Genomic DNA, 13,133 nt, shown 5'->3' on the forward strand with positions numbered 1-13,133 from the left:
ATTCAGACCTGAATAATTTGAAAGGCAAAAATACTCTCTTAATGTGGACTTCTAGATGAGTTTAATTTATCAAAACTATGAATTTAAAGGACTTGGCTGCTCACTGGAGCCATGTAGAAATTTTAAAAAACCAAAACGTGCCTGAGCTCACCCTGGATACTCATGATAAGCTGGTCTAGCATGCAGCCTCAAAGTGGATTTTTTTTTCCTTCTAACCTAGATGTGGAAGGTTGAGAACCACCGGCCTAAAAGTCTCCCTTATCTAGAGCTTAGTTTTCCCAAGGGGCATTTTGGGTTTGGTTTGGTTTGGTTAGGCGTGGCTTTTCCAAGACAGTCTTGTTACGATGTACCCTGGGTGACCTTGAGCCTCTGGATCCAGACTGCCTCAGCCTCCTGGGGCAGGGCTTGCACAGTGGGGTTTTCACGATATCCTTTGAATTATTCAACAAATGATTTCACTTTGCTCTCTGTAATGTTAGTTCTACTGTAACTATAAAATTAAAAGTAGTTATTTTTTTCAGAATTAAATGATCAAAAAATGGGCGTAATAGTATTGAGTCACTTTTCCATCATAAAATAAAAAGGCCACTTTGACCATGCTAAGAATTGGTTTCTCAAAGCATGTTATGATCTACAAAGGTCTTCTGCAAGGAATGTATTATTTGATTAATACAAAACACCTGCATATAACCGAATGCTCAAGGGAGTTGGAATTTTAACTGAACAGATAGTTCTTAAATGCAAATGGCTAATATGTGTGTTTAAAAACAGAACTGCCATATGACTCAGCTGTACCGTTCCATGTCCTAGCACAGAGATGTGCACACATCTGCACTTATCACTGCTCTATTCCCAAGAGCAAGGGATGGACTCAGCCTCAACCTTTAATCTGTGGATAGATAATGGATTGTGGGACGTGGATACGGTTGAACCTTATTCTACCATAAAGAAAAAAAGAAGTGATAAGATTTGTAGGAAAATGAGTGAAAGTGGAAATAGTAGGTGGGGCCACCGGCTTGGGAAATCAAGTGTGACTCGACCTCTTCTGTGCAGATCCTAAGCTTTCCGCTTTTCTAAATGTGCATTCCATGTGGGAGAGGGGATGGAGAGGTGGCAGGAAACTAGAAAGGGGCCCGTAGAAGTCAGACAGAGAGGCCTCACAGGAGGGAACTGGGAGCAAAACCACATGTGATGTGAAGGAGGAAATGAGTGCACCCTGTATGGACAGGGTGAGCAGGGGACAAGGCATGGGGGGGCGGGTCTCGGAGACGGGAGAGAGGAGCACCTGAGTACTAGGTTCAGCCAGAACTAGTTATGCATGGAAACAGCACACAGGAACCTGTTACTGTGAATGCTGATTTAAAAATACAAATAAATACAAGAAAGTATATTTAAATTCATTTTCATTCTGACTTGAAATTAAGAAAGAAATTATGAAACAAAGTTCTTTTAAAAGTTGTCATCGCCCTGTGTGTGTGTGTGTATGTGTGTGTGTGTGTGTGTGTGTGTGTGTATGAGAGTGTGAGTGTGTGTGTATGTGTGTGTATGAGAGTGTATGTGTGTATGTGCGTGTGTGTGTGTGTATGTGTGTGTGTATGAGAGTGTGAGTATGTGTGTATGTGAGTGTGTGTGTGTGTCCATGCACATGCATGGGGGGGGCGGTGAGTATAGCACATTTGTCAGTGCATACAGAGCTCAGAGGACAACTTGTAGGGTGTATATAGGTCTCAGGTATTGGGCACAGGTGTCTGTCAGGCTCCATGGCTAAGGACCTTTACCCACTGAGCCATCCCTTTGACCCAAAACACTTTTAATAATTTAAAACTAATCAGTGCTGTTACTGTTTGGTTTACATACGCGTACGTGCATCTCTGCTTACAAAACAGAAAAGGTACAAAGTTAATTGACAGTTTTCAGGTGAGTTCTCTCAATCTAGCGTTCTGATAACCCGATTCCTCTTTCCAGTTGTACTTGGGGCTCTTGGGCAGCTCCCATCTGCACCTGTCTCTGACAGTTCTGTGTGCTTTCCGCTCCTTTATCTCCAGGAGAAGAGGCCCATTAAGTCTAACCATCTCTTCTCTTGCCCAGGGATTCGCAGTACAGTAATGAAGCTAGTGTAATGGGTGTGAAAGGGTAGGACCTGAAAGATTGTACTGATATACTATGTCCAACAGAGGGCAGCAGAGAGCTGCAGAACTGGAAGCAGTCCAGGGCTTCTAGAGACTTGCAAGCAATTCACAAGTCAGAGAGATTCCTTGGCTATAAGGTGGTGGAATAATAATAATTCAAGGGTCAAGTGGTACTCGCTTCTCTGGGACAGGGGGAGATTCCAGACACCCGATGAACAGTCAATATGGGTTTGATATTTTATAACCGCCATTTGTTGTCTCTCTAACTCTACAACCAGGAAAAGTGAGAAAGGCATGAACAGCAGGAGGACAATCCGGCCTGGCTTCCGAGTCCACCCACATTCTGTCCCGTGCCCCCGGAGCTGAGAAGGGCAGAGAGCTATGGCAAGCCGGGGGTCTGCCTCCAGAGCTCAGCTCAGCTTCCGGCTCCTCAGAGGCCCCAACTCCTGACTCCTGCTACAGAGACTTCAGTGTTGACAGTTCCAAAACCACTATCCGGCCCTGGTCAGGGGAGGAGCCGCCAAGCTCTGGACTGGACTGTGAATCCCATTTGAGCAGGGAGTATCTCATTCCCTGTGGTATCTTAGAGCTTGATTCAGGATAGGAGGTCAGTAAGTGCTTGTTGACGGTAACATTTTATTGGCTCTAAATAGAAGAGCTCACTTTGTCTTTCTTTAGTTTAAATGGTTTATTTTGATTTTACTTTATGTGTGCGAGTGTTTGCCTACATGTAGGTATGTATGTGCACCACATGTTTTTGTTTTTCAACAGAGAACATTTGTGAATCGGGTGTGGTGGCCTATAAACCCAGCACTGAGGGGGTCTGGGCAGGAAGATTCTGAGTCCCCACCACACTAGACTCCACAGTAAGATTCCCATCTCAAAAACAAATTAGCTAGTTTCTTTTTTGTAATCATGAACAAAATTTAGTTCTCTTGAAAATCTTCTCAAGTGAAAGGAAGAAGTGACGAGCTGTTCGGACAAACTCGACCCAAAGTGAGAAGGGTGTTTGGTGGAAGGCCCAGCACCACAGAGCACTGTCCTTTACCTTCCTCTGATGACCGGTCCCGGAGGACCCCCTTATTTTGATGTCACTAGTTACTAGAAGGTGGCTGGAAGTGCTACCTTACCGAGTTTCTGGAGGTCCTCTTTACTAAGGCTGGTCGGTGAGTCCTCTTCCATAAGACGACGCAGCCTTTCGAATCCCTCCAGGAGCCAGGTGCTGATGGACTCGATTTTCTCATCCCTGTACTGCAGCTTCGCCACCAGAGACTTAATTTCTTGCAAAGTGTCTTCTCCGGTGCCCACCAGTTCCTTAAAGGGACAGCATTTGGGAGTGTGCGGATACAAATTACAATGAAATGAGTAACATGCTGAGTGGATTGTTTCCGGATGTGATGTTATGTATGCAAAGTTGTCATTAGTTACGCAAAGTAACTTTTAGAGACTAAGAAGAGGCTGGATTCAGAACCAGCTACCTGACTCCTCTCCTACCTACAGGGAGGAGGGATGGAGAGGCAGAACAGCTGGTAAAATAGAGTGAGCCTAGAGTTCACAGCACAGTCTGAAAACCAGACGTATTGTATGTGAGCTTGCAAAGACAAAGGAGGAAAGGAAAGAGAGGGAAGATGAAGAAGCAGAGAAGAAGGGTGGAGAGGGGACTGCCCACCCGTCACACTGAGCAATACTGCAAGAAGATAGTTTCTGAAAGGATTAAGATCTCATGGTTAAGTTTGGCACAACGGCTGTGATGGGAACACCACCCTACCATCCTTCTGCATTTTAACAATTCTGTCCATATGTACACGAATACATACCAGTTACATGCACAGGGGAACACCATACACACACACACACACACACACACACACACACACACATACACATACACACACACACACACTCACACACACACATTTTTAAATGGTAGATCAATTCTTTTTGAGACATGATATGCAAAACAATGCAGAAAGAGCCCTCACCTTAATTATGATCTGAAATGCTGACAGCAGATCTGAATACTGTGCTGAAATGTGCAAATGCAATAGTTAATAAAACAATATTAGTATCTTAATAATTAAAAGTTTTAAATTATTTTTTAAGAGTTTCTACTTCCAGAATCACACACACACACACATACATACATACATACATACATACATACATACACACACACATACACTCACAGAGAGACAGACAGACAGACAGACAGAGACAGAGAGAGACAGTCAGAGACAGAGAGACAGAGACAGAGAGACAGAGAAGAAAACTTCTACTTCATTTTGACCTTATGGCAAAATGTTACTATAAAGATCATAAGTCAAACCTCAGATAGAAAGAGAACTAAATTCCAGAATACATGAAGACCTTAGCTCAATGATAAGCTCATGAGACAATGAGTAAGAAACTTGAGTGGACACGGCACCTGCTTTCTCAGGCCTCTTGCATCCTGGTGCCAACAGCAGCCCCTCCTTGTTCTAGAACAGTTACGTTAACCTGACAGTCACGTGGGGGTGACACTCTGACTTCAAGGCTAGGGCATGTCAATACTGTGAGCTTCCACTGTTCTCCTGCGATGCTTCCCTTGGAGCCCAGATGTTCTGTGTGCAGCCCATGAGGGTGTGCTCTGGCCAACGGTTTCCCGGAGCCACATCTGAGAGCCACATCAACTCCAGACATTGGAATAGGTGGGAGTTCGGAGGGTCCAAGCTCTCAGACACAGAATGTTCTACGGAATAGGCAGGGTATATCCGAGCTCCGATCACATCACCAATACATGAGCCAAGAAAACTCTTAAGCTGCTAACTTTGTGATATTTGTTGGGGGATATTTACATCTATCTACATCTATGTCTATACCTATATTTATACCTATATATCTATCTCTATAATTTGTATGTATGAGTATGTATGTGTGTATGTATGTATGTATGTATGTATGTATAAGAGAAAGCAGCTTTAAACTTCCTGACATGAGTGTAGAAACTGAACTCCAGTCCTCCGAAAGAGCGGCAAGGGCTCTTACCTACTGAACCATCTATCCAGCCCCACACTGAGATAGTTATTATACCAAAATACTTCACTGGTTCAAGATGGTTCAAGAAGGATGATTTTCAGACAGCCGAGAACCACATGAACTGATGGTCACAGCAGGGAAAGGCAGACAAAAACCACAATACCATTCCATTCTACACTGATGCAAATGGCTACGTGCTAATGCTTTTACTGCCCTCAGCTTTTCAAGTGTTGGTGAGGGTCTCCGGGCAGCATCGGGATCTTTTCCACATCACTAGTTGGATGAGGAATTTGAACAGCAAACCGCAAAGTAGCAGTTTCTTAAAAGGCACCCAGTCACTAGCCTTGCAGCCCAGCCCTGCCATTCTAAGTACTGCCTAAGAGATCAGTTTTAAAATGCTTCTGAATGAATGTCCCCAGTTCCTTCACCTGTGATATATGAAGAACAAGGCAAATGTCCTTCGGCTGCTGAACGGATGATGTGTGTGTAGCCCATACCACTGCACTGCGCCAGAGGGGAGACAGTCTGTGGCTCAAGAAAGCACAGAGGCGAAGCGTGTGTGTGTGTGTGTGTGTGTGTGTGTGTGTGTGTGTGTTTGATGATGTTTTGAGACAGGTTACAACTCTAGTTTAGGCTGACATGGAACTTACTTTGTAGTCCAGCCTGGTTTTTTTAAACTCACACCAACCCCTCTGTTTCCGCCTTCTAAGTACTGGGATTATAGGTGTGAGCACCCACACCAGGCTTCATGAAGGAATCATAAAAAATCCATTTTGGAGGGTCAGAAAAGCCAGGAGGAGACGTTTACATACTGTGTCATTTCCTTTTGTTTAATTATTAGTGTTAGAAGCCATCTGGGTGGCTTCCAGAGACTGGAGGAGGGATGTAAGATGAACTGGAAAGGGGCAGGTGGCAGTAAATACCTGATAAAAAGGAACTTAAGGAAGGGGGCAATGTGGGCCTACAGCTTCAGCGGCTGCTGGTTTGCTGTGACGCAATGGAGCAGCTGACTGTGGTGATGGGAATGCGTGGTCGAGATCCCCACGTAACTTGGTAGCTCATAAAGCCGAGAGTAGGGGATGTAATAAGGGATGGTTATAACGTTTACAGCCCTGCTCCTAAGGACCTACTTTCATCAGCTGGGATCTTACCTCCCAAAGGTTCTACAACCCTCCTAGTAAGACCACAGACTTAAAACAGGAGCCTGCTTTGACTTAAACTATGGCTAGATGCCACCATGACGATGTTCCACACTTTGCCAGAGTATGTATAGTCCTCAAAATTCACCGACCTTAAGATATATGCATTTGACTATATGCAAATTAATAAAACTATTTGATCAAGGAATTGTATGGGAAGAGTGACACATTACTTACAGTGCTGAACTATCAGTTGCCAAGAGAGGTCACCTGAGTGCTGTACAGTTATTACTTGCTTTGACACATATTCATTGATTTGTTTCTTCAGGTAGGCAAGATACTGGAAAGGAAAGGGGTGTGACTGCTCAGAGCCTGCTCTCTGCAGAGTTAGAGAAATGTCCATGCAGTCATCCTCAGTGTATAATGACGGTTCACGATGACTCTGACTGTCCTACTGTGACTATGTCCACTCAAGGGAGGAGACAAAGGGTTCTGCTTTCTTACTATGTCACCAGCCAAATAAATAAACACGGTGTTTTGAATATGACTTGACGCAGTAAGAGGTTAAAAGACCTCCTGCCTGAAAGCTTCCTATCCACAAGTGTTCCTTGTGCAAAAGTGTAGCAATAAAAAAATCTCATCCTTTTAGTAAAGGGTAGATGTTGTCTCTCTCTGAGAAGAGACTAATGGGACGCTTTGATAGGTGGATAGAGTTCCTCCCACGTTTGTGTCAAAGGCTGGCAGCATGGTGTGTTGCGTGGTCCAGGGTTACGGAGGCTGCCAAAGCTCTTCAGAGTCCACGCACCCTTCTGAAAAAATATCAGCTCTTACAAACAAAGCATGTGAGGTCGGTGGGCTAACCCTTGACATCTAACAGACAGAAATAAATCACACAGAGAGGTGAAGGGGTTTCCTTAATGACATTGGATAAGTCACTGACCAGGCTACTTCTCCTATCAGGCAGACCCCAACTTCGAGGTTTTTATGGTTGGGGGTGGGGAAGTCATTTAAAAATACATTTCCTTTAAACTCTCAGTTTACAAAGAAGCAACATTCACTCTGTGAGACACTAAGGACAGTGCATCCAAGGAGTGGCAGACTACTCTAGTTCATGTCTTTCAAACAAGGGAATACTATACTGTCTAGCTACACATTATGAAATATAGAAATTATGTTTTAATAAAAACAGTTGGAGTCAACAGTTCTGATCATTAAAGTCAGCATGGATTTAATTATTGAACACATAATTCTAAAAATTAAAATCTTAAGTATCAACAGGGAAGCCTTACTCTTTTGAGATATAGCCTCTAAGATTAATGTTCATTAACTGAGGTGGTAACTTTAGGTGTTAAATGAAGAAACATTTGCTGTGGTATTTACGGTACAGACAACTTAATTTTTTAACCAGACAAAGAAATCTTGAACACAAACTTTACAAATGAGGCTGAGTGCCCAACGGCGCATGACTAAGTATTTCTATCATTGTAAAAGGGATGCAGCTCTGTGGGGCACCAGTGCACACATCCACCAGGATGGCTGAACTGAAAGAGTTGGATGGGTACAGCGATGCATTTTCTGAAAGTATCTCCCAATGCCGAGGAGACTAACCATTTTTGCAGGCCTTGCCACCACATTAATAATATGCTTTGAGACCATTCAAAACGAGATTGTTAATCTGCTGTCCTACTGGGGACTCAGCCTGTTTAAGTTTCACCTGCTTTTAGGAGAACGATGCAAACAACGTTATTGTGCCTTGGACTTTCCACACAACCAGCTCTTTACAACCCAGAGTAAATTCACAGCTTTAATCTTAGTTATGTACTCTTCCATGCCCTTGAACAATACTTGCGTGTATGTGTATATTGTGGTAATTGTTTTCTGAGAATAGTCAACAGGTTAAAAATAGCCGTAAACTAAACAGATATCTCATAAATATCAGAAGTGACACGTGGATATAGGTTGATGACATCTGTTTGAGATTTTGACTGCTATTCTGGGCCAATTGGGGTCAACAAAGCAACCTCTTCTCTTGTAAAATTCTCTTGAAGATTTCTGTAAAGAATTCTTCATCTCTTTCCCATATTGTGTTTTCTGTGCTGTTCAATAGATATAGAGTAAGCTCTTTGTTAGAGATGGGCCAGCCACAGACCAGATGGGCAAAGGGACATATCACACACACACACACACAGTAGACTAGAGACAGGCTACAGACTGATGGAAGACATTGGAGAATACAAATTTGGGTTTGCTCAAACTAATCTAAGAGGAGGTCTGCATTTTCATTTCTTCATGTGACATTGACACAGGTGAGGTTGTGGCTGCCAGAGTTCTCACACACTGCTTGTACAAGGGGCATTCAAAGCACTGCCTTTGTGAGCCTGACACTCTGCACTGGTGCCGAAGATGCACACCCTTCGAGGGAAGTTGGAAGCCATTTTGTTCTAAGGTCAGAATAAGTTCATTTCTGTATTCTGCTAGATTCAAAATGGCTGCTTTAACCTGTTTCTGGAATTTGACATGCTTCCCACTCTAAAGAGTTTGACTCCCACCTTGAACATACTCTTATAAGATAAGATGTCCTGTCAAATAATTTTGAAATGTTTTCAGCTACTTTCCTATGTGAGCAGAATTCCTCTGGAAATCCCCCAACTCTTGAAAGCATTGCTTTAGGGATATAGCCCTGTCTGACAAAAAAAAAACATATAAACCCTGCCTTCTCATGTGTTTGACGCTATTTCTAAAAACTTGCTCTAGGGAGAGATAACCCTATCTGACAAAAAAATAAAACTTATAATTTGACCAAAAGATTTTGGTAATGGTCTTACTTGTGCTCAGTTTAACACCTAGTGACTTTGCAGGTCCAGTTAGGATCGATACTCAACAGAAATATGTCTGTCTGTCAAAACAATTATACTTGAAGGGGCTTAGGAGCAGGGTTGGTTATTTATAGCCAAAAGAAATAGTCCCAAACCCTACTAATAGCACTGTCTAAATAAGTGCTATAGTCATATGGTGGAACACTACACAGAATGAAGGATCGGAACTAACACTGCAAGAGGATGAATCTCAGAGCCATGAAGTTGGACAAAAGCATATATACAGACAGCATCATCCTTCACAGGCAGTGTTCGAATCTGGCCCAAGCTGAGCTCTGATGTTAGAAGTTGGTGGTACTCTTGTAGGGGGAGTTGTGCAGGTGTCGGGAGGGATATGAAAGACTGGAACTTTCTAAAGCTCATTGCAAGAGTTATTCGCCTCTTTTCTCACGTGCAAAGTTCTTATAATCAATCAGAATTGTGAGTAAACATAAAGTTCTCTTGGACTTACTTCTCTTAATTTTCGGTTTTCCAGGATGAGAAGGGCCATCTTTTGGTCATTTACATAGATTTCATTTTCTAAGTTCTTTAGAATTTCAAAATGTTTGTGGGTTTTCTCACTTTCAAGGTCTCGTAAGATTTTTATTTCTCGCTTCATATTTTCCTGTGCAAGCATAAAAGCCACAGTTAACTCCTAGGGTTCAAAGAACAGAGCAATAGGGTGCCCAGCCCACAGCCAGAACCGGGTTCTGTATCCATTCTGGAGCCATCCAGTTGACCACGGAATTATTCCCGCAGAATGTCCCAAAGCTTGCTTACTAAAAACTTACTTGTGGACTCTGGGAAGGCCGTGCATGGATGGACCTTAAGTCATGCGTCCTAGACACTAACAAAACTTCATAAAGTGGAATATGCTTTGATCCTTGAATACCTCACCAAAATGGGGAGAAGGTTGGGGGGGGTTCGCTGAGATTTAGTGTTTCTAGAAGGAGAAAATATTTACTCTGTGGATATTTATTTAGTTATGTAATTAGCTATTGTGTATTTGCTTTTGTGACAGGGTGTCAAGTATTGCAGGCTGGCCCCAGGAATCACTATGTAGCAGAGGATGACTCGGGACGCCTACCGCTCCCATCTGCACCTCCCAGGCACTAGCCTGACAACTGGAGGCAGTGCTGAGGATGGAGCCTGGGCAGCACATTTCAAGCAGACTCTCCTCCAACTGATCCATCTCACTAACCCTGGCTCTGAATCATTTAATAGTTTTTCTTACTGAATTCTCTATGGAGCGCTTAATTATTGAACTGATACAGAGCAACATCACTCACTCTCTTTATTCATTGTGTCGTCCTCAGCAGGAGCATCTTATTAAGGAAAAGGAGTGTGCATTGTGTGTTTGAGTGTGTGCATGTGTATGTGTGTGTGTGTGCATGTGTGTGTGTGTGCATGTGAGTGTGTGTGTGCATGTGTGTATATGTGAGCATGAGTGTATTGTGTGTGTGCATGCATTTGCTGGTGTGTGTACGTATTACACTTCCTTGTAATGTTTTTCATATTTCTCCATACCCACAGCATATCAAAATTATATTTGATATCTGGATATATTAAAGAATGGGATAATTCCTTGTTTAAGTAACCAACTTCACATAAAAAGTCTGTAGTGAAACTATAGATTACATATTTTAAAAGATAATAGACATTTCTTTACTGGCTCCTATTTTGTTCTATCTCCCTCGATCTCTGCCTACTTACCTTCAAAAACCACAACCCAGTCCTCATCCTATAAGTGAGTGTGTTTAGCTCTACTCATTGCTCAATATTTTTTTCTATCATTATACCTGATTTGATGATTTGGTTCCAGAGGCCCCACCTTCTTAATCTTGGTTGTTAATCCAATGGAATTGGGAGCTATAATACCCAGAAAATGCATAAAGCTCACATTGGAGTGTGCCTCAGAAGGCATTGCAGAGATGACCAGGTCATGAGGATGTTCAGTGAGCAAATGTAGTACACTGATGGAGTCCAGCTTTGCACACTGATGGAGTCCAGCTTTGCACACTGATGGAGTCCAGCTTTGCACANACACTGATGGAGTCCAGCTTTGCACACTGATGGAGTCCAGCTTTGCACACTGATGGAGTCCAGCTTTGCACAGAGTATTCGGAGGTGGTGGGACTGTGGAAAGTGAGGCCTGGCTGGAGGAAATGGATTTCTGGGGATGTGCTATTGAATGGTGTGGCTAGATCCCGGTCCCTTCTTCCCATAACCTTTCTTTGCCTTCTAGTGGCCATGATGTAAAAGGCTTTCCTTGGCCATGCTCCTTCCTCTGTGCTGAAAGCTAAGAAACAGGAGAAGCCAGATAATCATGGACCTCCGAGATCAAACAAGCCTTTCCTTCATTTAGTTGGCTTTCTCAGGTATATATCACAGTAGTGCAAAATCTCTCTCCCTCCATGTATATACTGATTACAATTTTAAACCAGATATTATTAGGATAACTTTAATAACAGTTGGCTTTGTGAAAACAGAGTAAACGGTGCTATTTGCATGCAGCAATGTTTGTACACTGTAAATTGTACAAAACAGAAAACCAAGACAAATGACCCACAGTGAGCCTTTACCGTGCCGTCGGTACATCTGATGATGTCCTTTCTATAGCGGAAAATGGTGTTGCTCACCATTTTCTCTTCTTGCTTCTTTGCTATTTAAGGAGAGAGAGAGAGAGAGAGAGAGAGAGAGAGAGAGAGAGAGAGAGAGAGAGATAACTGTCCACAAAGTTAGTTTAAACAGCCTTAATCAGTGTGCAGCATGCATAGTGTTAATAGTCACACTGTGATAAACTATGATCACAATAGAAGGCAGCGAGCTGTTTCCTTGCATCAATCTACCCCTGTGTCTGGTTCTTCAGAATCAACCACTTTATCTGTTGCTTTCTTTGTTGGTTTTAGTCATGTGTGTGAGAGAGACAGAGGGAGGATGCATGCATGTGTGCACTCAAAGGTATGGAAAGGTCAGAAGATGGCTTCTGGTATTTGAGGGATGCCTGGCTTATTTCACAGGTGTGGTGATCTGAACCCTGGTCCTCAGGAGTGTGTAGCAAATGCTCTTAACCACTGAGCCACTTCGCCAACCTCTTTTTAAGAAGTGTCTCTGTAGTTGGCTATCACTTAGCTCAGTTTTCTTAAACTATATGCTAATAAGGTTGTGGCTATTTCCATACATTTTCTATTCATTTCCTAGCACAATATAGGAAGATTTAACATATTTATTCCTGTCTACAAATTCCCTACCCCTTTCTACATATGGGATTTTTTTTTTTACATCTAACCTCATAAAGTTGTGGGTTTTGCTTTGACAAATTTTACTATTCAGACCATCACAATAATGTAAGCATTAGTTGCTAGTGAGTTCATTGGCACAAATTTTTACACCAAGATTTACAGCACAATTGTAAAATATGTTCTATTTTTCCTCAGCTACTTTAGAGGAAGGCGTTATCCGTTGTCAGCATCGGTTCCGGGTGTTCAATTGTTACTTTTCCTCAGTGGAAGTCAAACAAACGGTCTCCCCCTGGGTGGCACAGAGCAGTGTGGGGAAGTCAATCTTTTTAAAAGTATTTTTTAATTTTTAATTTTGTGTTATGTGAGTAACTGTGTGTGAGCTTGCACCCACAGAGGCCAGAAGAGGGCTTCCGTTCCCCTGGAGCTGGAATTACAGGCAGCTGTGAGTCACCTGACATGGTGTGGAGAAGCTGGATCCTTTTCAAGGGTAATCTGTGTTCTTAACCATTTCCATAGCTCTCTAGCCCCCTGTAGATCTTTCTTCTTCTCTTTCTCTCCCCTTCTCTTTTCTCTCCTCTTCTCTTTTCTCTCCTCTTCTCTTTTCTCTCCTCTCCCTCTCTCTCCTCTCCCTCTCTCTCCTCTCTCCTCTCCCCCCCTCTCCTCTCCCCCCTTCCCCTCCCCTCCCCTCCCCTCCTCTTCTCTTCTCTTCTCTTTCCCCTCTCCCCCCCTCCCCTCTCTTTTTTTTTTTTTTTT

General features: G+C 42.9%; 1 protein-coding gene across 1 annotated transcript in view; it reads right to left on the bottom strand.

The window, feature by feature from the left end:
• Ccdc175 (coiled-coil domain containing 175) overlaps positions 1-13,133 on the bottom strand; it is a 76,293-nt gene that overhangs the window by 1,229 nt on the left and 61,931 nt on the right. The window contains exons 15-19 of the mRNA XM_021178641.1: positions 11,721-11,800; positions 9,611-9,763; positions 6,521-6,623; positions 4,112-4,155; positions 3,260-3,443 (exon numbers count right to left, since the gene is read on the bottom strand). Coding sequence (XP_021034300.1) covers positions 3,260-3,443; positions 4,112-4,155; positions 6,521-6,623; positions 9,611-9,763; positions 11,721-11,800 — 564 coding nt within the window. The remainder of the gene's footprint in view (positions 1-3,259; positions 3,444-4,111; positions 4,156-6,520; positions 6,624-9,610; positions 9,764-11,720; positions 11,801-13,133) is intronic.

This window comes from Mus caroli, chromosome 12, assembly GCF_900094665.2.
Source record: "Mus caroli chromosome 12, CAROLI_EIJ_v1.1, whole genome shotgun sequence".
NCBI classification, from domain to species: domain Eukaryota; kingdom Metazoa; phylum Chordata; class Mammalia; order Rodentia; family Muridae; genus Mus; species Mus caroli.